The sequence below is a fragment of the Accipiter gentilis genome, chromosome 23 (genome assembly GCF_929443795.1).
Source record: "Accipiter gentilis chromosome 23, bAccGen1.1, whole genome shotgun sequence".
Lineage (NCBI taxonomy): Eukaryota > Metazoa > Chordata > Aves > Accipitriformes > Accipitridae > Astur > Astur gentilis.
In genome coordinates this window covers 5590740-5612211 of record NC_064902.1, presented here as the reverse complement: position 1 = coordinate 5612211, position 21472 = coordinate 5590740, and the positions used below count along the sequence as shown (strand labels likewise).

General features: G+C 51.5%; 3 protein-coding genes across 7 annotated transcripts in view; 2 read left to right on the top strand and 1 right to left on the bottom strand.

The window, feature by feature from the left end:
• Nucleotides 1-1496: 1496 nt before the first annotated feature.
• Nucleotides 1497-6763, top strand: MANF (mesencephalic astrocyte derived neurotrophic factor). Its single transcript, XM_049826999.1, has 4 exons — nt 1497-1646; nt 4194-4321; nt 5140-5281; nt 6433-6763. The coding sequence occupies exons 1-4, from the start codon at nt 1559-1561 to the stop codon at nt 6615-6617; spliced, it is 543 nt and encodes a 180-aa protein (XP_049682956.1). The 5' UTR covers nt 1497-1558; the 3' UTR covers nt 6618-6763.
• Nucleotides 6764-7106: 343 nt separating this feature from the next.
• On the top strand, nt 7107-12278 carry RBM15B (RNA binding motif protein 15B). Its single transcript, XM_049826996.1, has one exon. The coding sequence runs from the start codon at nt 7223-7225 to the stop codon at nt 10019-10021; it is 2799 nt and encodes a 932-aa protein (XP_049682953.1). The 5' UTR covers nt 7107-7222; the 3' UTR covers nt 10022-12278.
• A 3716-nt stretch (nt 12279-15994) lies between these two features.
• DCAF1 (DDB1 and CUL4 associated factor 1) overlaps nt 15995-21472 on the bottom strand; it is a 54494-nt gene continuing 49016 nt past the window's right edge. For 2 of the 5 annotated variants that reach the window (XM_049826989.1, XM_049826990.1), the window contains exons 23-24: nt 21172-21427; nt 15995-16975 (exon numbers count right to left, since the gene is read on the bottom strand). In XM_049826989.1, coding sequence (XP_049682946.1) covers nt 16917-16975; nt 21172-21427 — 315 coding nt within the window. In that variant the 3' untranslated portion in view covers nt 15995-16916. Of the gene's footprint in view, nt 16976-17846; nt 18041-21171; nt 21428-21472 lie in introns of those variants that run through there. The other 3 variants (XM_049826991.1, XR_007509326.1, XR_007509327.1) reach the window with 3 other exon arrangements.

Genomic DNA, 21472 nt, shown 5'->3' with positions numbered 1-21472 from the left:
GAATCATTATAGACTGATTTAAAAGAGACAGCAATATCATTACCAATCTTGAAAAACACATTTTGAGAGACAACAAGATCTAGAAAGGTGAAAAACGACCTCTTCTATCTGATAAACACATGTGATATATTCACACTGGCAAGATGCAGTGTCCTAATTACTACTCACCTGCTACATGACCTTTACTGAAGCAGGTCACTCCTCCTCCCCATCCTGCCTGTCTCCCTCATCAGACTTATAATTTGCAGCTGATGACCTGCAAGAAAATTCAGGCTTAGACACTGAACAATTCCCCACAGTTCCTACCATGGCTTTGCCTGGGGCAGGTACAACTAGGCTGCTTCCTTGGTCTTCCTGTACCAAGAGAACCCACCAAGCTAAGATATGTGCTCCCTTGCACGTGTGACTTTGTCTTTTACTAGAATGATATCCTAGGAAACCTACAATTAAACATATAGCCCCACAGGTGTGTGCACTCTTCCCCCAGTTGGCCTACAACTTCAACAGGATTTATGTGATAAGCTCACAGGTTTGGGGATTATTCAAGGCACTTCCCAGCACATCCTGTGAGGGCTTTGGGAACAAAAGGTGAAAGGCCCGCTGACTGGGATAGTACATAGGAATGAGAAAAAAATAAAATAAAATAAATCTTTATTTGTTTCCTTAACTCGGCAAAAACAACCACCCCAGAAGCCAGAAACAAGCTGCACACAGGTTGTTATTTTAACCACTCAGCTTTCAGCTGTCCCACCTCAAAGAATTCAGGCCTTATAACTCACAGGGTGTACAGGCATAAACAAAAGCCACCCGTGAAGGGCTTTATCAGCGCTGACACTGAGGCTGAGGAGAGGTCTGTCCCTGCCGCAGGGCCCTCCCAATGGCTGCCCAACCTGCCGAGCTCCATCCCCCAGCCTCACGCCACACACCCCCAGCCCACGGGAACCCGGAAAAACAGAACCCCGCCAACCTGAAGCTCCCATCGGCACCAAACCCCGCGCTACTCGAGGGCCTCAGACAGTCGCCTCGGCCTCACCTCACGCACCCCAAACAGCCTCCCTGCCACAGCCAGCAGACGAAGGCACACCCCACGCTGACCTGCCCGCTCCCGGCGCCCACCCTCGGCAGCCACAGTCCGCGGGTGCCGCTCAGCCCGGCCTCAAGGCAGGTCTCGACCGCGAGCAAAGGCCGAGCCGCCGCGCCCCTCAAGGCAGCCCCGCTGCAGGTGTGAGAATCTGCCCCTTTAGAAGATGGCGCCCGCAGGCAGCCGCTGGGAAGCGCACGAGGGCGGTTTGCCCTCAACAAAAATGGCGGCTGCGGGAGGCGGGGAAACTCTCCGCGCGCCGGCGTTCCGCCGCCTCCCCCAATCAGCGGCCGCCAACTCTCCCGTGGAGGCCGCAGAGCGGCCAATGGGAGGGGGCGGCGTGGAAGCCGGGCGGGGAGCGGACCAATGGGGCGGTAGCGGCGGCGGCAGCGGCAGCGGGGGGGAGCCGGCGCGGGGGCGGCGGTGCCGGTGCCGGTGCGGCGGGCGCAGTGCGCGCGGGCTGCCGAGCGAGGCGGGATGCGGGCGGCCCACGGGCTCTGGGCGGCGCTGGCCCTGCTCCTGCTGCCGGCCGGCAGCCGGGCCCTGCGCGACGGGGAGTGCGAGGGTGAGTGGGGCTGGGCCGGAGGGGGGGAGGCGGGCTCGGCTCGGCCCGGCCCGGCCCGGCTCGGCTCGGCTGGCGGGCGAGGGAAGGCCGCTCCTCGCCGCCGCTCTACCGCAGCCCGGCCCGGCCGCCGGTGTGATGGGGAGCCGGGACGCGGAGCGGCCCCGCGGCGGGCCTCCGGGCTTAGTTCCGGTCCCGGTCCCTGTCCCGTCCCCCTCCACCGCCCCGTCGACGGCGGGCAGTGACGGCCCTCCGCCGCCGGGGCCGGGGCCGGCGGGAGCGGTTCCTCCCGGGGCAGGAAAAGTCTCCGAAGTCCGCCACAAGTGCCGCCGGGCCGGGCGCGCTGCGCGGGGGGTGGCCGGGTCCCGCGGGGGAGCGGCGCCGCGCCCGGGAGGCGCGGGGCGGGGTTGGCGGCGGTGCCGGGGCCCGTCCGTCCCGCGGGAGGGGGGCCGGGACCGGCGTTCCGGAGGGAACGTAGCCGGCTCGAGAGGCGTCCGGTCCCTCCTCGAGAGGGTCAGCGGTAGCGCCGAGCCCGGGGGGACGGGATCGTCCCCTCCTCGGGCTGGGGCGATGAGGGGCTCGTCTTCCACAGCCGGGGCGCGGGGAAGCCCTGTCCGCCGCCTCCTTCCCGGGTGACGGTGACTGGAGCATCGGAGCAGGGAGCTGCCGGGAGGCAGCAAGCGGGAGGAAGCGAGTGCGGTTACTCACCTGGACTCTCCCCCCTCGCTCATCGCAGTAGTACGTTTACCTCGGCTTTGTCCGCCGACTGCTGGAGGATCGGGTGTCCTCTCTTTAATGCGTGAAGCCAGAAGCGATGCGCAGCTGATCTTTGAGTCTGGGCGCGTTACGTACCACCTAAATACGAAAGCCTCTGGGGTGGAAGCTGTTGAGCTGCACGGCAAATTAAACTGCTCTTGCGTGGTGGAACAGAAGAGATTCCCCAGGTGAAGCAAGAAAAACTTGAGGTGGGGCTGTCGTAACTGGTTGGGAGTTTGTGGTACTAATGCTCACCCCTTCCTCCTTTTTGTAGGGAGAGAAACAGTGAGACAGAAGGAGGGGGAGGGAACATAGTAAATCAAAACTTTCGGCTGCTGTCCCAGCACTAGGTTGGAAACTTGTTTCTACTGTACCGTAGTCATCGGTACCACTGCCTGCAGCATCTTGATTCTTTCCAAAGGTTTTCACTTCCAAACAGCGCACAATGGACATCAGTGTGTGTCTGTGACTGGGGACAAACTGATGTGAGGTAAATGATGGTGTGGTATGCATACAAAAAAAACGTTTTCCTAAATGGCCCAGCTTATAATTACTTCTAGCTCTAATATATGAGAGTAAGTTTCTACTCGTTTTCACGATCGTCATACTCTGTCTCCTGTATTTGCCCGTTATCCTGTGCCACGGCTTGTGTGCAGAGTTGAATATAAGTTGCTAATGACGATAATATTTGCCCATCCCTTCCTGTTGGGGTAAACAAATCGCATAAAAGATGTAACTTGCACCTTTCCTCTAGAAGCAGGCCAGGGCCTGGCACTTGTCTCACACCTGGAAGTTGTGAGAATCCACAGGTCCTGCTGCAGGAATTGGTGGGGCTGCAGAGCTCTTGGTCCAGGCGATACCGATGTTCACGGGTGGGTTGTGTGAGCAGCAGAATGAGCAAAATCTGACACTCGGCAAACTCGCAGTGTCTCTCGCAGTGTCTCCCTCAGTTGCCCTGTCACACAGACCCTGCATGCTGCAGTAACCGTAGCTGTCTGCCCTCCTCCCCAGCGACACAGGCGGGTGTGATGTGCTTCGTCTGGAGCGTATGTGGAGTGACTGCTGCCAAAGGGAAAGTGTAATGACTAAGTTATACGTGCCCTTCCCACAGGCAGGAACTTGGATCTGTCCTCTCAACTGCTGGTGCACCTGTGGGAGTTTCATTATCTTTAAGACTCTTCCCTCTTTCAATCTGAAACCGATTCAGAAGCTTGTGGGAATGAAGAGAGGAGAAACACGCCAAGTGGACAGCGCGTGCGCTCACATAATTTCTTTTTCTCTTGGAAATAACTTACCCATGAACTGAACGAACTTGATAATCGGTGATACCGTATTGCTAAAAACAGCACACGTGGAGTCTGTAACGGGATTATGTAGAGAGAGTTGTTTTTCAATCAGAACTGGTTTTGAAGCCTGTGGTCTGACAAGTTGCTTCCCAAAGCAGGAAGAATAAGGCAGAAAATTAAATTTATATTTTTGCACGGGCACTGCTTTGTGTTGTATCCCTCAGCTGAATCCTGCTGCTCACTCACAACAGGGTACAGAAGCCACTGGACACTTCCATGGATCTGGTTTCTCAGATTGTCAAAAACTCACCAAAAATACCAGGGCATATTGTTGATTCACGTGTGCTCTGACAGACTTACTGAAATATGTGTGAAGTCACTGACTGCTAATGCAGCTTCTAGAAGTTCTGTTCTCCAAATCCCTTATTCTGTTTCCCTACAAGTGCCCTCTAAGTGCTGCCGCGAAATTACTACAGTGGCAGGTAACTCCATCCATCTTCCCTTCCAGTGTGTGTCACGTTCCTGGGAAGGTTCTACCAGAGTCTAAAGGACAACGATGTTGACTTCACACCTGCCAGTATTGAAAAGGAGCTCTTGAAATCCTGCAAAGAAGCAAAAGGCAAGGAGAACCGCCTGGTAAGTAGTAGTAGTCAATGATACTTGCTTCTTGAGGGAGTAAGTTGTAGAATACTTGGCAAATGAGGGGAAACTAGCGCTTCTGAGTTTGTATGATATGGCTTCCCAGGGGCTGATCTTCCTAGCTCTGTGGCCACAATTGGTCCTGTATTTTTTATAAAAAAGGACTTGAGGAGTTTGACCTCTTCACCTTAAAAAAAAACCAAAACAGTCTGTCAACAGACATCTTACTGGCTGACCTTGTTTCTCCCCATTACTGAAGCGCTGGGGATTACAAAGCTTTTATTTGCTGTAGAACTTCCTTGTCCCTTAAACTGTAGTTGGGGTGCTATGTAAGTTGCTGAGATATTTATGCTCTTCGGCTGTTTAGCTGAAAACTAAATAAAGGAAAACCAAATTGCCCTAACTAAAACCAGAAGGCAATCTGCAAATGAAGAGCCCCAAGGAAAAGGCCCTGCACTCTCCTCAGAAGAGAACTACAGAGACACCATCAGAAATACAGAGGGGAAACACTTCAGAAAGTCTTTCTCTTTGAATGAAGACGACTTTATTCAATGCAATTCAATTTTTATAAAAGTTGAGAAACAAGACAACCAGCCTCAACAGCTTTAAAAGCAGTGTGATGGGAAACATCTGCTCAGTACCCTTGGGTTCAGAGTTAGGCTTCCTTTTGCCTGTCTGTAGCGGTCACTTGGAAAGGTTCTGCAACAGTAAACATCTAGCTGCAAAACCAAGTGAGGAGAGAAGATGGATAGAGAACTCTCCTTTTTAGAAGCATTTTTCCATGCATCCCCACCTCGTTCTTTTCTTCCCTCTAGTGCTATTATGTTGGGGCCACAAGTGATGCAGCCACCAAAATCATTAACGAGGTATCAAAGCCCATGAGTCATCACATCCCTGTGGAAAAGATCTGTGAGAAACTAAAGAAGAAAGACAGTCAGATCTGTGAACTAAAATACGGTGAGTTGCCAGCATAAGGGGAAATGCCCATGCTTTTCTGGGGTATGGATCATTTGGGGTAAAACAGCATGCTAAAACTACTCAGTCCTAAGTTCTGTAGCAGGATCACTAGCCTAATTAGGTTGCACAACCTGGGTTGCTCTCCGTGAACACCCTAGACGGTTTTATGGAGATGGTCAGGTAAAGACTTTTGGCTACTAGCCCTTTTTAGCTTCTGCAGAGCCACTGATCTGCCTTGAAAGGGGTTGCTCCCAGGTGTATCAGCGCTACTGTGCTCAAATCGCTATTTGGGATATTGTGTTTAGGAGGGTGTGCAGTAAGGCTTGTCCTGGGGAACAGCCGGGTGTGTCCTACAGCCTGGGTTCGAGCCCTTAGCTGAGCTCTGTAGTCCCAGCTGCTCTCATGTTTGCCAGTAGCGGGTTGATAAACACTTCTTTCTCCCCTCCTCTGGTGTCTGCTCGGAGCGTTCAGCACTCTCTTTCTTACCACCTTGCTCAAACTCTCGCGTTACTAGATGACATACTCTTCCTGAAAAGACTAATATGAAGAACAGTCTTGGGAATACCTCCTTCCGACTGCTTTCCTATATCTCTGCCCTTACACTCCCCAGAGACACCCCGTGGATTGTGGGGTCTTTATACTTCTCATTTCTCGTACCAATGTCCTCTTGCTTCCTAAAAAGCTTTCTGTTGTGGTCACTTGTTTTATCTTTCCTCGGAAATCACTCTGCTACCTTTTATTTATCCAGTGGAAGAGAGAAACAAAGTATTGCTGCTCCTAGGATCAAGGGGCTTTCAGGGCTATCCTGGGACTCCTGCATCTGAGCTGCAACCCAACTTTCTGGCTTGTAGTAGTGCCTGTTACTGTTAAAAAACCTTCTCTCCTGTCAGAAGCCTAACGTCGATGTGCCTTCCGCCCCCGCGGGAGCCCGGCACCTCTCTCCCTCTTGCATTTTGGCTTCCTCGACTCCCGTACCGCCGGCCTCCTCCTCACCGTCTCCGCACACAAACGGCACCGGCCTCCTCCTCCGCGCTGCCGGCCGCGGCGGGCCCCCCCATCAGCCCGGGGCGGAGGTGGGGCGGGGGGGGGGGAACGGCGGCCGGTCCCCCACCACCACCCCTCCGCTGAGCTGGGCTTTGCTCTCCCCGCAGACAAGCAGATCGACCTGAGCACCGCCGACCTGCGCAAGCTGCGGGTGAAGGAGCTGCGGCGGATCCTCGACGACTGGGGCGAGGCGTGCAAGGGCTGCGCCGAGAAGTCCGACTTCATCCGCAGGATCCACGAACTGATGCCCAAGTACGCGCCGCGGGCCGCCGGTGCCCGGGCGGACCTCTGAGGGGGTCCGGTCCGGCCCGGCCCGGCCCGGCCAGGCCCGGCCCGGCCCGGCCCGGCGGGGAGGCGGCCGAGGCGCGCGCGCCCCCGGCGGCGGTAGCTGAGGCGGCGCGCGCTGTACGGGACGTTCATTAAAGTACAACGGTCTCTACCGGGCGGACGCGTGTGCCGTGTGACGTGATTGCGGGGCACACGCACGCACGCACGCACTTCACACCCGCCTCCCCCATCCCACCCCCCCCCAACCGCGCCTCTACAGTGGGAGCGGCCTCGCTTGCGCGCGCGCACCCGCACGCCCCCCCCCCCCCCCCCCAACACACAGACACGGGCCGCTCAGCGGGGGGCGGGTTTTTTGCCGGGCGCGCGCCGGCACCGCTCCGCGATTGGCCGCCCGCCGTCACGTGCGGCCGGGCCGGCCCGGAGGCGGGAGGCGCCCTTGCGTCACGTCGCTGTGCGGCGCCATCGCGCCCCCTGACGCCGCCATGCGGCGGGACGCGGGGCGATGACGTAGGGCCCGCGCGGCGCGGCGGCCGGAGCCGCCTTCGTTCCCTTTTGTCCAAGATGGCGGCGGCCGCCGGAGGCGTCTCCTGAGCGGCGGGCCCCGGCGCCATGAAGCGGGGCAGCGAACGGGACTCCAGCCCGCCGGGGGCTGGGGGAGGCCGCGCCGCCGCCGCCAAGCGGCCCCGCGAACGCGAACGCGAGAGCAGCAGCCGGCGCGGCCCGCACCGGAGCTCGGGCGCCTCCCGCAGCAGCCGGGACAAGTCCACGCCCGGCGGCGGCGGCGGCGGCGGAGGCGGCACCACCACCACCACCACCGGCGGCGGCGGCGGCGGCGGCAGCGGCGGCGGAGGCGGCTCCAGCTCCCGCAGCCACCGCGGCGATGAGCGCGCCGGCGGCGGCGGAGGCGGCGGCGGCGGCGGCGGCGACTCGAACCACCGCCCGGCGGGGAGCGGCTCGGCCTCGGGCGCCCGCGGCGGCGGCAGCCAGGCCGCCCCCTCGTCCTCCTCGTCCTCCTCGTCCTCGTCCCGGGCGCTCGGCGTGCCCAAGGCCAAGGCCCTGCCGGGCGCCGTGGTGGCCCCCTCGCTGCTGCTGGCCGGGCCGCCGCCGGGCGCCGCGCCCTCGCTGCTGCTGGCGCCGCTGGGGGGGTCGGCGGGCCTGGCCGGGGAGCCGCCCGGCTCCTGTGAGTACAAGACGCTGCTGGTGAGCGGGCTGAGCGCGGCCCTGCCCGACCAGCTGCTGGAGGACGGCCTGTTCCGCCTCTTCCAGCGCTTCGCGGGGGGGGGCGCCGGGGACATCAGTGTCAAACTCTCCCACACGCCCGAGCTCGGCCGCGTCGCCTACGTCAACTTCCGACACCCCGGGGACGCCCGCGACGCCCGCCGGCACGCCCGGGCTCGGCAGCTGCTCCTCTACGACCGGCCCCTCAAGGTGGAGCCGGTGTATCTGCGCGGGGGCCGGAGGAGCCGCACGCCACCCCCCGCGCCCTCTCCGGAGCCCCTGGGGTACCTGCCGCCCATCCACAGCACCTACCAGTACAAGCAGAGATCGCTCTCTCCCGTCACCAGCCCCCTGCTGCGGGAGCCGCGGCCCAGGCACGCTCACGCCGCCGCCGCCGCCTTCGCTTTGGAAGCGGCCGCCATCGGGCTCTCCCGGGAGCGGGAGAGGGCCCTGGATTACTACGGGCTGTACGACGAGCGCGGCCGCCCTTACAGTTACCCCATCGTGGCCGAGGAAGACCTGATGCCGGAGGACGATCAGAGAGCCACCCGCAACCTCTTCATCGGCAACCTGGACCACAACGTCTCGGAGGTGGAGCTGAGACGGGCCTTTGAGAAGTACGGCATCATCGAAGAAGTGGTGATCAAGCGCCCTGCCCGGGGCCAAGGCGGGGCTTACGCTTTCCTCAAGTTCCAAAACTTGGACATGGCGCATCGAGCCAAGGTCGCCATGTCGGGCCGCGTTGTTGGCCGGAACCCTATCAAAATTGGCTACGGGAAAGCCAACCCTACTACCAGGCTGTGGGTGGGTGGTCTTGGTCCAAGTACTTCCTTGGCTGCCCTGGCGAGGGAGTTCGACCGCTTTGGCAGCATCAGGACTATTGACTACGTGAAGGGAGACAGCTTCGCTTATATCCAGTACGAAAGCTTGGATGCTGCCCAGGCTGCCTGTGCCCAGATGAGGGGCTTCCCTTTGGGCGGACCAGAGAGGAGACTCCGAGTGGATTTTGCCAAAGCAGAAGAGACGAGATACCCGCAGCAGTACCAGCCTGCACCGCTCCCCGTGCACTATGAACTGCTAGCTGACGGGTACAGCAGACACAGAAGCCTAGAGCAAGACTTGAGGGTGCGAGATAGGACTCCTCCACATCTCCTGTACTCAGACAGAGACAGGAGCTTTGCAGAGGCAGACTGGGCCAGCCCTGCCAAAAACGCCGAACGCAGAAACAACTTGGAAAGCTACAGCCGATCGGTGCGTAGCCGGAGCGGAGAGCGCTGGGCCAGCGACAGCGATCGCAGCGTGCCCAAACTGTGGGAAGAGAGGCGGAAACGCCGGAGTCTTTCCAGTGACCGCGGGAGGACTACTCACTCGCCTTACGAGGACAGAAGCAGGACAAAGGCCAGTGGGCCAGCTTTAGACCGCAGCCCAGACAGGGCTCGCAAGGAGAATCACACTACAGAATCCGGAGCCGAGAAAGAGCAGAGTAACTCCCTTCAGAACAATCGTCATGCGACTGAGGAGAAGCCCCATCGTGAGGCATCTGATGCTCCCCAGCCTAAAAAAAGGGACAGCGAACGCAATCATCGAACTGGTGAATCGGAATCAAAAACTCACGAGGAGCCAAAATCTGAGACCAAAAAGCTAAAGAATTTATCAGAATACGCTCAGACGCTGCAGCTTGCTTGGAATGGGCTTCTAGTGCTAAAAAACAGCTGCTTCCCCACCTCTATGCACATCCTGGAGGGAGACCTCGGTGTCATCAACGGACTCCTTAAAGACCATTCATCCGGTGGGAAGTTAACGCAGCTCAAAATTGCTCAGAGACTTCGGCTCGACCAGCCCAAGCTGGATGAAGTAACTCGCCGTATCAAACAAGGCAGCCCCAACGGCTACGCTGTGCTCCTGGCAACCCAGTCCACCCCGGCAGGGGCCGAGGGGACCTTCCCTGTTGTAGAGCCTGGCTTGCAGCGACGGCTTCTCAGGAATCTGGTCTCCTACTTGAAACAGAAGCAGGCTGCTGGGGTTATCAGCCTGCCTGTGGGAGGGGCGAAGGGCAGAGACAGCACAGGCATGCTTTACGCGTTCCCTCCCTGTGAATTCTCTCAGCAGTACCTCCAGTCAGCACTAAGGACATTGGGAAAGTTAGAAGAAGAACATATGGTGATAGTTATAGTCAAAGACACTGCCTAGCCCACACTGTCTTTTCAGATTCCATGTTTTCTTTGTGTGTCACACAACCCAGTTGTTTTTAAGGCCGATCATTTTGGTGGAGGCTCAAAACACCTCGACCAAAGTGGTAAGGTTTTTAGTTTCTAATTAATTTTAATACCATTTAAATAGAGCCCATTTTATTCGTTTTTAATATGTGACACTGTCCGCTGTTGTTCTGTATTTTTATTTTTTAACTGTATGAAAAGTTGTCAGTAAAGCCTTGTTCACTGATGGATTTCTAAACTTGTGCGGTATCCTAGTTTTTATGGCCCAGGAAGGGCTGGTTCCCTGTGCTGTCAAGAGCTGGAAGGTGATGGTCCCAACCCATTTCAGTTTCTCAGACCCCAGCCTCCTGCACCTCCTCCGTCTCTTTAGATGTGTTCTGCAAGGTGGGAGGGGGAAGAGGGGGTCCTTCTTTGTGCTGTATGAGAGACTGAAAGGTTGGTTCTGTATCTTTTTTTTCTTTTTTTGTCCTGTTTGCTTTTAATTTCATAAATTTGAGTCTGAATGCATTGCTGTTGATGCTCTATTTGAGGATAGAAGCTTCCCAGGAAGCCAGCTATGAAGGAAGCAAATCCTGATCAAGAATAGAAGTGGTTTTTATACACAACAAAAAAATTACAGTTAATACTTGGTGAAAAGTTTGTTACAAAGGAGTCACCTGTATTCAATTCTGTGAGGTCTGAGAGCACCCGATACATGTCTCAGTCAGATAGAAGTTCTTGGGTAAAACAAAAATGAGGCTTGACATTCCCATTTTTTTATCAAAGGAGAAAAAAAACAAGCAGGAGAAAAAAAAAAGTCATGTAAGGGGGAACCCTCTTGGGCCTGTGTTAGATGTAGACAAGCAAATAAAGGGCACAAAGGGTTTTGGCAAACTGTAGGTGCCCGTTTGCGTAGTCGACCATGTTGCACTATCTGAAATCCTTTATTGAAAGATAAATGGCAAACTTGTTTTTGCTAAAGTTGAAACTTGTTTGCAGGCTTACAAAAAAAGAGATAAATGTGTCTGGCTGTCTGAAAATGTGTTAAGTTACTGCAAGTAACCTGTCTATGACTGTAGGAAACTCTGGAGATCAAAATTTGAAATTTAAGATGGCATGGTTCCGTCACCTTTTCTATCTATCTGTGGTATGAGACAGTTGTTCAGGAGAGAAACCAGGACCTCTGGTTGCTCCATAACGTTAAGGATGCGGTAACTAGTTTAAATTTGAGTTAAAATCCACACTGTTCAGTTTGGGGATATTTTTATTTTTTAAAATTATGCCTGTAGATTTTAGAAGGCTTACAGAAAATTGTGTGGGATTAAAAACACTAAATTTAAAAGTTTCTTTAAATTTGCAGGTGGGGTTTTTTTTGTTGTTGTTGTTTTGGTAGTAAGCAAGTGAACAAAATCCTGGGCGAACCAGAGTCTTTCTGGCGCCCTTCTCTGTGACCGAGCAGACTCACTTGCTGACAGCTGCCAAGGCCCTTTTAAAACTGTGCTCTCAGGTATGATTGGTATCAAAACCTATATAGCAGGGAGCATAACTCAGTCTAATGATGCTTTTCTTTTTTTATTTTTTTTTTTAACCCTGCAATTTCACAGTAGGGACATCATCAGCTGATGATGTATGAGCGGTTGCTTAATTTAATAATGTATTGATATCAACAAGTATGGGTTGGTTTGTTGGTTTTGGTTTTTTGGTTGTTTTTTTTTTTTTAACATTTAATACTGTGATTATATTAAAAGTAAATCTAATGAGTTAGTGTGATCATGAGGGGGTTAGTATTTCACTTGATGATGCATCTTCTGTACCCCAGAAAACATAATTCTGTCCGTAAGGGCCCGAGTACAGCTACAAGGCCACGGAGGGTTTTGTCCATGGTGTGCGGGCACGGTTCAGTGAGAGGTGAGCTGGCTCGTCTGCTGGGAGCGGCAGGGCTCTGGGAAAGCCGATTTTATGCTGTGGGAGCAGAGGAGCAACTCTGCTGCTCCCAGCAGCCAAGCCGTGTCTCCAGACTCACTGCACTGGGTTGCACTGGGCAGCGCAGCGGTACGCTTCATGACACCACGGCTGCATGGCGTAGGGGAGCTGGACTGCCCCTGGTTTTACACGGTTACAGGGACGCTGACTTTTAACCTTGTGACCGAGTCCCCAATGCTGTTGTAATGTAGACAGTGCCAAATGTCAACAATTGTAACCGTTAAGTGTTATCTGAAACCAAGTGCTATTAAATACCCCTTATGGCCAGAGTCATAGAGTGATAGAGCTTTTTGTCAGCCTGTCATCCTACGTGTTGGAGATGTCCGTTCAGTCTGAGGCAGAGTGCGTGGTGGTGCCTGGCTGGCTTCTTGCTGGCAGGGAGCTGTAGCTTGTGCTGCTGTGGGGTGGCCTTGTGTGTGTCTGTGTGCGTGTGCATGCGTGTGTTACGCTGTGTGAATGAGAGGAATTGGAAGGAAAAAAAAACAAAAAACCAAACCATGATAAAAGCTGCAACTGCTTGATGGCAAGGCCAGGGAACCACCAGAAATCCCCCTCTCCCGCTTTCCTTTTGAAACAAATAATAACATAGGGGTTTTTTAGAAGACAAACGTTGTCACGCTTTGGGCTGGATAAGATTTTTAATGATGGTATTTCTCTTCCCGGTGAAGTGGCTGATGGTTGTGAGCACGCGTGCATGAATGGAGGACCAACAAATCTCCATCCTACAAACAAATTAACAGGTGTAAATGAGAAATGGGAGAGCTTAAGGAAGAAACACCTGGGAGAGAAGCAGTATCAGCCCTCTAACCTGACGACCTGAGCCTTCCCAGCTCCCCAGCATGCGAGTGAGCCCCAGCTACTGCTTGAAAGCCAGATGGTGCTGAGGCCAAAGGCCCCTGTCCTGTAGTCCTGCCTGCCATCCCATCCCCTCACACATGCATCCAGGCTGGTTTTAAGAGAAACAGGCCTGAAAAATAACGCTACACCTGTATCTTACAGCTTGCAAGACTTGGCCCATAAATGGGGATGGGATGCAGTTCTGGGGGGAAAATACATGGCGGGGGGGGGGGGGGGGGGGGGATTGGGGAGGAAGACCACGGCCCTAGTTAGGCGGCCTAAGACACTCAGTGATGTTGGAAGTTGGTGGGTAGAACAGTGCTGGAGGGGTGGCTTGGGGGCGGGGGCATGTCTTTCAGCCCAGTACAGCAGTGGCAGTAAGGTAATTGCAACAGGGTAATGGTCTCTGTCTCTTTGAGCGTGATCTGAAACACAAAGTGGGACCAGGGGGTGAGATGGTGGATTTGGTGGTCTGAGAGCATTAGCGTTTAGACTGAGTTGCTCTGGGGTTTTTTTTCTTTTTTGAACACATATTCAGTACAGAGTCTGTCTTACAAAGCCTCTTCTTTTTAACATCACTTGCGGGCTGTCTTTACAACAGAACCATGGACAAGAGGGCTAGCCCGAGGCTGTCCCAGGTGCCCAGCATGTGCATATGACCAGTGCTGATGAGACCTTGATTACGACCCTTTGCTAACACACAGGTTAAACTACTGACCAGCCCTGAGGTTCTACCCTGCTCTCCAAGCCCTGGCCTAGATGAGATTCTTTTTGAGGCGCTGCGCTGCAGGGATATGCGTACAACCTCCCAGCGTGCTGGCACGATGGTTACACAGCCTGTACTCCGTGGAACTGTGTTGCAGTGTGCCTAACGGGCTAAGCAGTTACAGTCTGGTTACAGAGCGAGGATGACCATGGCAATATGAGGGCACAGGCTGGTGCTGGGCTACTCTCTGCTCACATCATGGGAGGAAAGGCAGCATCCTGCCTGCAAAGGCTCCCCTCAATTGCAGAGGTAGGTATATGTCTTTGCCAGCTGGCAGGATATTTGAAAGCCCCTTCCAGCCCATAAGCTGAGGTCTGTAATACCTGCATAGGAGAAGAAATACTGCATGGCATCACATCAGCAATGTGCTGTGTGTTTCCAGGAAGATTATAGGACTTTTTCCAAACACAATGCTTTTAAATAGATTAAATCACAATGCCAAGGGAAGAGGCGATTTTCCAAACTCCTCTGAGATTTCCCCCCATCCCAAGTAGTTGCAGAATTATGGCCTGACAAAAACAAACGAATCCCTGCTAGTCCTCAATTCTGTATCCCCATTTTTCACCCAGCGTGTTAGTCACCCTATTCCCCAGCACTCTTCAGTGATGCCCCGCAAGAACAAAGGAGGTAGCACGGGGTGGGGGGCAGGCAGCCTCCCCCACGCTTGTGTATTTAACTTCAGCAGCTCTGCAATAAGCAAGTGGAAAGGAGAGGCCAAGAGTCTGCCCAAGACAAGCAGCCAGGGCTGCTTCTGCAGGTTTTGGCAAGTGAGCTGCAGGCTGCAGGAGCCGAGCCCTGCCTCCTTAGCCACGGGCTAAGGCCCAAGCACGCCCCCTTTGGCTGTACTCAATGAAGCTGGGATAGGTGTGGGAGGGAGGAATGGCATATATACTTACAGTGGCCCAGTTTATAATATAAATAGGAGTTCCATCCTAGATGTTTCAGTTGTCTCACAAAACTAGTTGGTAAATTTCTCCAAGACAGCCAGGCCCAAAACAGCAACAGATGCAGCTGATTATAGCTGTGGTATAATGCCAGAACAAGATATCGGCATCATCTGCCACAGGATCTCCCTGGTTTTAGTAGAGTACACACTTTTTTTTCCCCCCTCCTCCTGAGCAGCACATTTTCTAAGGTAAAGTTGCTTAAGATGTTTTTGATAAGGCAGAGGCTGGTTTCCACAGCTGTTGGATTGCATATCTGATTTTCAATCCCCTCATTTAATCAGAACGCTGCTCCAATTGCTGGTCTTAAATGCTGTAGTAATCGCAACTCGCTCATCTTTATCGACTCCGTAGGGTACAATCATCCATTATAAGTTGCAGCAGAACCTTTCTTTTTAATTATTAACAAGCAGCCCTGGGTAAGTACATTAAGTAGCTGCAATGCTGGAGGGAAGAAAAGCTATTGCTTCTCTTGGTTAAAAAGAAAATCATTCCTTTTCAAGCAATGAAACCTTGAGCCTTAGTTGAAATGGGCACAGGTCTTGGTGGAAAACTTGCTGTAGTGTCAAGGAGTGAGGAGCCTCATTTCTCTGTTCTGCCTCAAACTCTATTCTGAAAGTAAGAAGTGGCCAAAACAGAGAAAGGGTAAAAAGTTGAGTGGATGTTATCATCTGAACACCTGGGAATAAATAGCACACTTAGTGTCCTTGTCCAAGCAAGCGATGAGCACTTACCTTGCAGGTCTGACGCACAAGAACTAAGCTGTGCAGTTGTGTGGTGTACAGTGAAATCAATCACTCAACTGCAATTTTTTTCAGCCCCTTCTAAGGGCAGGGCCTCTTGTCATGTACAAACAGGAGCACCTAATTTGCCCTCTGCCAGTATAGCCAGAAGGTAGCATACATAATGCCAAACCACACATGGATGAGGAGGCCCAATGCTGCTCCCGCCTTCTGACACACACCGGCAAGGTGGTGAGAGTTCCCTGCAGCTCACCATGCTTCCTGTAGCTGAACCACAGAGTGGATATTCTGGTGCATCATCTTTAAACAAATTCACAGCCTGGCATTAGCAGCACCTTCCAGCTCCCACACAGCACAGTGAGGATGCGGTGCCACGCTGCCCACAACCCCACTGAGAAATCAAGGCTGTCAGGCTGCCAGATTTGAACCCACAGGCATGGTGAAATGTCCGCTGTGCAGCTCTGGGAGTCCCTGTGGACTGGGACAGTGAGTGGAGCCTGCACTCACAAATCTCACCCCTTGTTTACTTTGCCCTTCCTTATTGCAGCAGGCCACTAGCTACACCTAGCTGCTCACTGGCTGAGCCCCTCAGGTGCACAGAGCACCACTTCTGCATGAGTGGCAGAGGAATGCATGGCTACAATTCACAGCCATAAACAGAGACAGGATTTGTATTTAATTTTTTAATAAATACACTTTACATTAAAGAAAAAGGCCTTCAATTTGCAGTTTCCACACAGAGGGAGGGGGAAAAAAAAAAAAAAAAAAGATTAAAAAACTTGAACCACAAAGGGCAGAGGGGAGAAAGAGGGCTCAAACTTCAATCCCAGATCCCCGTCTTCAGGAATACCAGGCTCTGACTAGGTCAAGCCAGGATTTCAGCCTCCCATTACAGCTGGTACCACAGCGAGAATCTCCGCTTTAAACAGCCTGTACGTTCAGTTACCAAACACCCCCAAGGCTCTTCCCTGGAGGACAAAAACATCTGAAACACACTGGCGCACTAGCAGGTGTTAACACCCATTGCTTTGTTTTTTAAAAATAAAATCATATTTAAAATAAAAATATTCTCACTCCTCAACAATATTAGAAACCATGATCCTCTTATTTCACTTAGTAGTTGCATAAAAATGCCTCTTCTTTTAATTTTAAACAATTTTTCTCCCCCGAACCTACCCCATGGTAACAAGGTACTACAGGAATACAAAGTTCATCCCCTCTTTACTAGAACACCTGCCTTTTTTTTTTTCTTTTTTTTTTTTTAATATAAAACTATTTCTGTTCTTTAGGAAAGAACTTTATACAAAGAAAATATATTGTGAAATATCTTCAGAAGTTTCTTTGAAGAGGAGAGTCATCTCAGCCTAAAATAAAAAATAAAAAAAAAAAGGCAGAGAGAAAAGAGGCCTAACCCCAGGTCTCTTTATTGTAGAGCCTCGGACTTAGCCCCGAGCCTCAAACTGACTCAAACCAACACAGCGGATGGGCTGGAGTTCCTCAGGTTTTCCCAGGAGAAAAAGGGTTGGGGTGCTCAGAATCGGTTTCCTATTTGGTCTCCGGTCTTCTGCTGGGAAGGGAGCATCTCCTGCTGCCAACACCCCGTCTGGCAGTCACTCTTCACTCATTCAGAGACAGGATTATGTCGTCCTCCAAGTCAGAGTTATCTGAGCTGTCGGCTGAAAAGGAGACATGTAGGTTATGTTTGGTTTGTGGAAGAACACAGCTGTCAGGGCTGCTAAGCAAGGCAACGCATTCATAGTTACAAGAGATAGCCACCACCTGCTTGAGACCAGCAACTCCCTAACAATGATGGAGGCGGCTAGCACCATTAGTGCATTTCAAATCAATCAAAAGCAGTTAGCAAATATGCACCAGAGCTTTCTTTCCCTGGTTAAAACAGAGGGTCAAGAGGAGAGCAGCTTCTATTAGCTGGCATTTTTTTTCCCATGACAAGATGGAGAGAAGGACACCAGCAGTAAGGTACTTGCACATGAGCTGCCTGCACAAGTGCAATAGCTCTTCATGCTGGGGCTGGACAGATCTGGCAGTCGTTCTGCACAGCTGTTATTTGAAAGCAAGCTTGACAGTTCCACCAACCTGATGTGGTGAAATATGGCCTCTGTATAATGTGCATGGAGCTAACTCATTACGCAGTTAGACCCAGACTTTCTCAGTAATAGGTTCTTATTGGCCTGTCGCTCCCCTCTGCACAGCACAGGAGAAGACCTCCCGAGTGAGGCGGAAGCAATCCATACATTCACAACTAGAACCTTCCTCTAGCAACCCAAAGGTTTCTCTAATGAATTTAACTACATAGCACACGTTAAAGGTGACCTGAAAATTGTGCTTTTCCTGGTTTTCTTCATTGTGGTACAGAATGAAGACATGAAAGGATTTGCCAGCAGCAGTCACACACACACACACACGCACACACGCACACACGCACGCACACACTTGCTTTTTATCTTAAAACATAAGATCTCTCCACCCTCAGTTGTGCAAGAGGAAGTGGTAGCAGCTCTGGCAGCAAGAGGTCTCCTGCCTTACCTTAGAGGTGACGATGGCTCTTTTTCTTATGTGAATTCATTGGATGCTGCAGTTAACTAGGTGTTAAAAATAGTTTAAAAAAAAAAAGAGACACCAAGACTTCCTCTTAGCCATCTCAGTTATACTGGATCTCTAAAATGCCTGTCAAGGTAAGCAAGGCCTTCTGGAAGGTTCACCCCTTCTCAGATGCTTTCCTTAGGAAAAAAAAAGAATCACAAGCAAGCAGCAGAGGGCACAAACCCTTTCCCCCAACCCTCCTCCCCAAAGATTAGCCAGCTGCCTTTCCACTGTGTACTGAGCCTAATCTGAAGGGTCATCAGTGCTCCCAGAACAGCTACAGCCATGTAAGGGTAGTTGGAAAACACCAGCCAGTGCTGCAGTAGCTACACTTGTGCAGTAAGAGGGAAAGAAGCACAAGCAAGATAACATTCCAGAAACTCTGGAGAAAGAGAGAAGCTGAAAAAGTTGTTGGTTGGTTTGTTTTTTTTAAACACCAGAGGAAAGCTTTGAAAAGGGATCTCCTAACTCTTTATTCTCCAGTTCACCACATCGCCTTCCAATTTTGAGCTCCATGTCTATACGTAAACCTGATTGCAGTTAACTGCTTGGCAGAAGCTTATGGACCTGCCTGGAAGCTGCCATTTTCAATTACAGAAGAAAGGAGGAAACGAGTCAGCCATGCTGCTGGTAAGAATTCCACATATTTCTTCCATCCTATATCACACGTGCATTTCAAAAAGGGCACTCCACTGGCCCAGGAACAAGCTCTTGAAAGATCTGCACAATGCATAAACTACTTTGGACAAGACAAACAGATCTACCCTCCCCAAGGTGGTGACAAAGGACGAGGAAGACAATTTTATACTTAAAAGGTTCTCCATGGATTATTCCTGAAAAGGAAATAAAGCCTTCTCTAAAGCACAAGGAACCAAAGCCACTCACTCCCCTGCTTCAACTGGACATGGACCTGTTGAAGCGAGTCCAGAGGAGTGCCACGAAGATGATCAGAGGGCTGGAACACCTCCCCTGTGAAGACAGGCTGCGAGAGTTGAGGTTGTTCAGCCTGGAGAAGGCTCCAGGGAGATGTTATAGCAGTCTTCCAGTACCTAAAGGAGGTGTATAGGAAAGATGGGGAGGGACTCTAACAGGGAGTGTAGTGATAGGACGAGGGGTAGTGGTTTTAAACTGAAAGAGGGTAGATTTAGATTAGATGTAAACAAAAAATTCTTTACTATGAGGATAGTGAGGCACTGGAACAGCTTGCCCAGAGAGGCTGTGGATGCCCCATCCCTGGCAGTGTTCAAGGCCAGGTTGGATGGGGCTTTGAACAACCTGGTCTAGTGGAAGGTGTCCCTGCCCATGGCTGGGGGCTGGAACTAGATGGTCTTGAAGGTCCCTTCCAACCCAAACCATTCTATGATATGACTCTATGAACTGTTCTTTGATTTTTTAAAATTTTTTTAAGTACACCCACTGTATGTCATGGAGGTTCACCCAAAATAGAGCAAGGGTCTGCAGTAGGAAGCACTCTAAATAGACCACCATGCCTCAGATCTGTACTTTGCAACACTGTCAGTGCCTTTACAACTTTTAATTCTGGAATACAACATAAGCAAAGGAGAGGGAAGTTTTAATTGCTCTTGCTGGATGAGAAACAAAAGCAAGCCAGATGAAGTTGAAGTCAGAGAAGAAGCCACAGAACCCCACTCATCAAACCCTGTGCAAGGACCATGCATACATCAGCCTGGCAGAGCTGCACTCCCTGCTTTAATTTCCCAAAGATGCTGCTAAGCAACCAAACAGCCACAGGATGGGCTGGCTGCAGCTCCACAGCAATACCAGATCAAAGTTCTGATCAAGTGGTTCTATCCATAAATGGTATACAGATGTGGCCCTTTCATAATACATAGTGCTCTACAGAGCGCACTTGAAATAACTATCAAGTAGCACCTAGCTGTTACAGGAACAGTTATTGAAATGACCTGAACTTCCCCTCCACCCTGCCCCTTGGACAATTCAAGTTATAGCACTCTGGGTGCTCTCTTAATAGCTTCCGGCCCTGCACTCCCTGAGGAAACAGAAGTGGAGTTGTGTCAAGAACGTCCTGCCAGCTACTGGGACAGGCAGTAGTTACCCACAATCCCAAAACACTGAACTGCAATATGCTATTAATGAATTTGACCTATGTAAATGTCCTATGTGGCCCTACGTTTTATACCTATTACCTTCAAGACAACAGCAGACTGACCCCACAGAGTAACTCTGGCAATCTGATGTGGCCACATCCTTAAAAACAACTGAGCTACATTCTAAGAGAAAAGAGGGACGTGAATGAGTCTGCCAGCCACATTAGTGCCGAAACACACCTGGCATGCCTAATCCTCCAGCACTGACGGAGAAGATTGATTCCCACCTCAGCTCTCACATTAATATCCTATCACTGCAGGACTTCAACCACCATACACACTGTAATTAGTCATCCTTACCAACGTTTTAACTCAAGTTAACTACATTATCCCCATTTTACAGCTTGGAAATTAAAAAGAACTAGAGTGACTTGGCCATGCATACTTGAAAATTGTGCTGCAAAAAAGGGAACAAAATCTGGTGTCACAAATCCCAAGCCTGATGCTACCCTATTCACCTTCTCTTTCCTGTGAAGCCTTTTTCCAAATTGAATGGCTACATTAAAAGTTCAGACCTTTCTTTCTTAATGCGCACACACACACACGCACACTCTCTCTCTCTCTGTTAACTTTTCAAATCTCTGTATCTGTGGAATGCCAGAAAAAGAGAACAATTTAAATTTTATCCCAAAAGTTATGTTAGCTTCAGAACAGTCTAAAAACAGGAAGTGAAGTCAAAAATGCCATGTTGGTTTTGCACTTTAAGCAATTACAAAAGAGAAAGAATAGCACCAAGGACCAAAAATGCTTCTCTGTCCTTACAGGTACAAATAAGGCAGAGAAGACAGGTGAGGTAACAGTTCAACCAGTGTCCCCCTGAAGGGCAGGACAGGCAAGCAATCAGACAAGGCTTCTTCACATGGAGTTTCTTGGTCTGCCAAGCTCTCTGGGAGCACTTGAAGAAAGGAGATACCTTCCTTTCCAGAACTCACAGTTGTTCTCTCAGATAAGAGCTGTTTTTACCAACAGATTACTTTGAGAGGCCATGGGTGAACAAGCATGATGATTTCTGCCTGTCGTATCAGTTAGGGGGGAAGTCAACTAAGTCATTTCAGGGAAGATTTAGATGTTGCATATTTGTCAGGACATTAAACAGAGGACAAGGTCACCTGTGGTTACCAAGCTGAGCACACACTTACTGTCTCCAAGAATCAGCTCGACTTCCTCATCAGCATCAGAATCTTCATCTTCACCATCATCTCCCTCTTCCAGGAGGTTGGCAAGCTCCTCATCATCGGAGGGGGAAAAGTCATTTTCTCCATCCTCACCAGCATTCTCATTGTTCTCATCCTCCTCCAGCTCAGCCTCCAGCAGCTGGTCTGTATCTAGTTCATCAAGATCATCTGTATCATCATCATCTTCATCATCATCTTCTTCCTCTTGCTCTTCTTCCTCCTATAAAGACAGCAAAAATAGTCCATTGCAGACATTAAAACAAAT

Bases quoted from the DNA above. Each gene is read 5' to 3' on its own strand.
- MANF (XM_049826999.1), top strand. From the start codon at position 1,559: ATGCGGGCGGCCCACGGGCTCTGGGCGGCGCTGGCCCTGCTCCTGCTG. The intron at 4,322-5,139 runs GTAAGTAGTAGT...TCTTCCCTCTAG, and splicing joins AAGGCAAGGAGAACCGCCTG to TGCTATTATGTTGGGGCCAC. The intron at 5,282-6,432 runs GTGAGTTGCCAG...CTCTCCCCGCAG, and splicing joins GATCTGTGAACTAAAATACG to ACAAGCAGATCGACCTGAGC.
- RBM15B (XM_049826996.1), top strand. From the start codon at position 7,223: ATGAAGCGGGGCAGCGAACGGGACTCCAGCCCGCCGGGGGCTGGGGGA.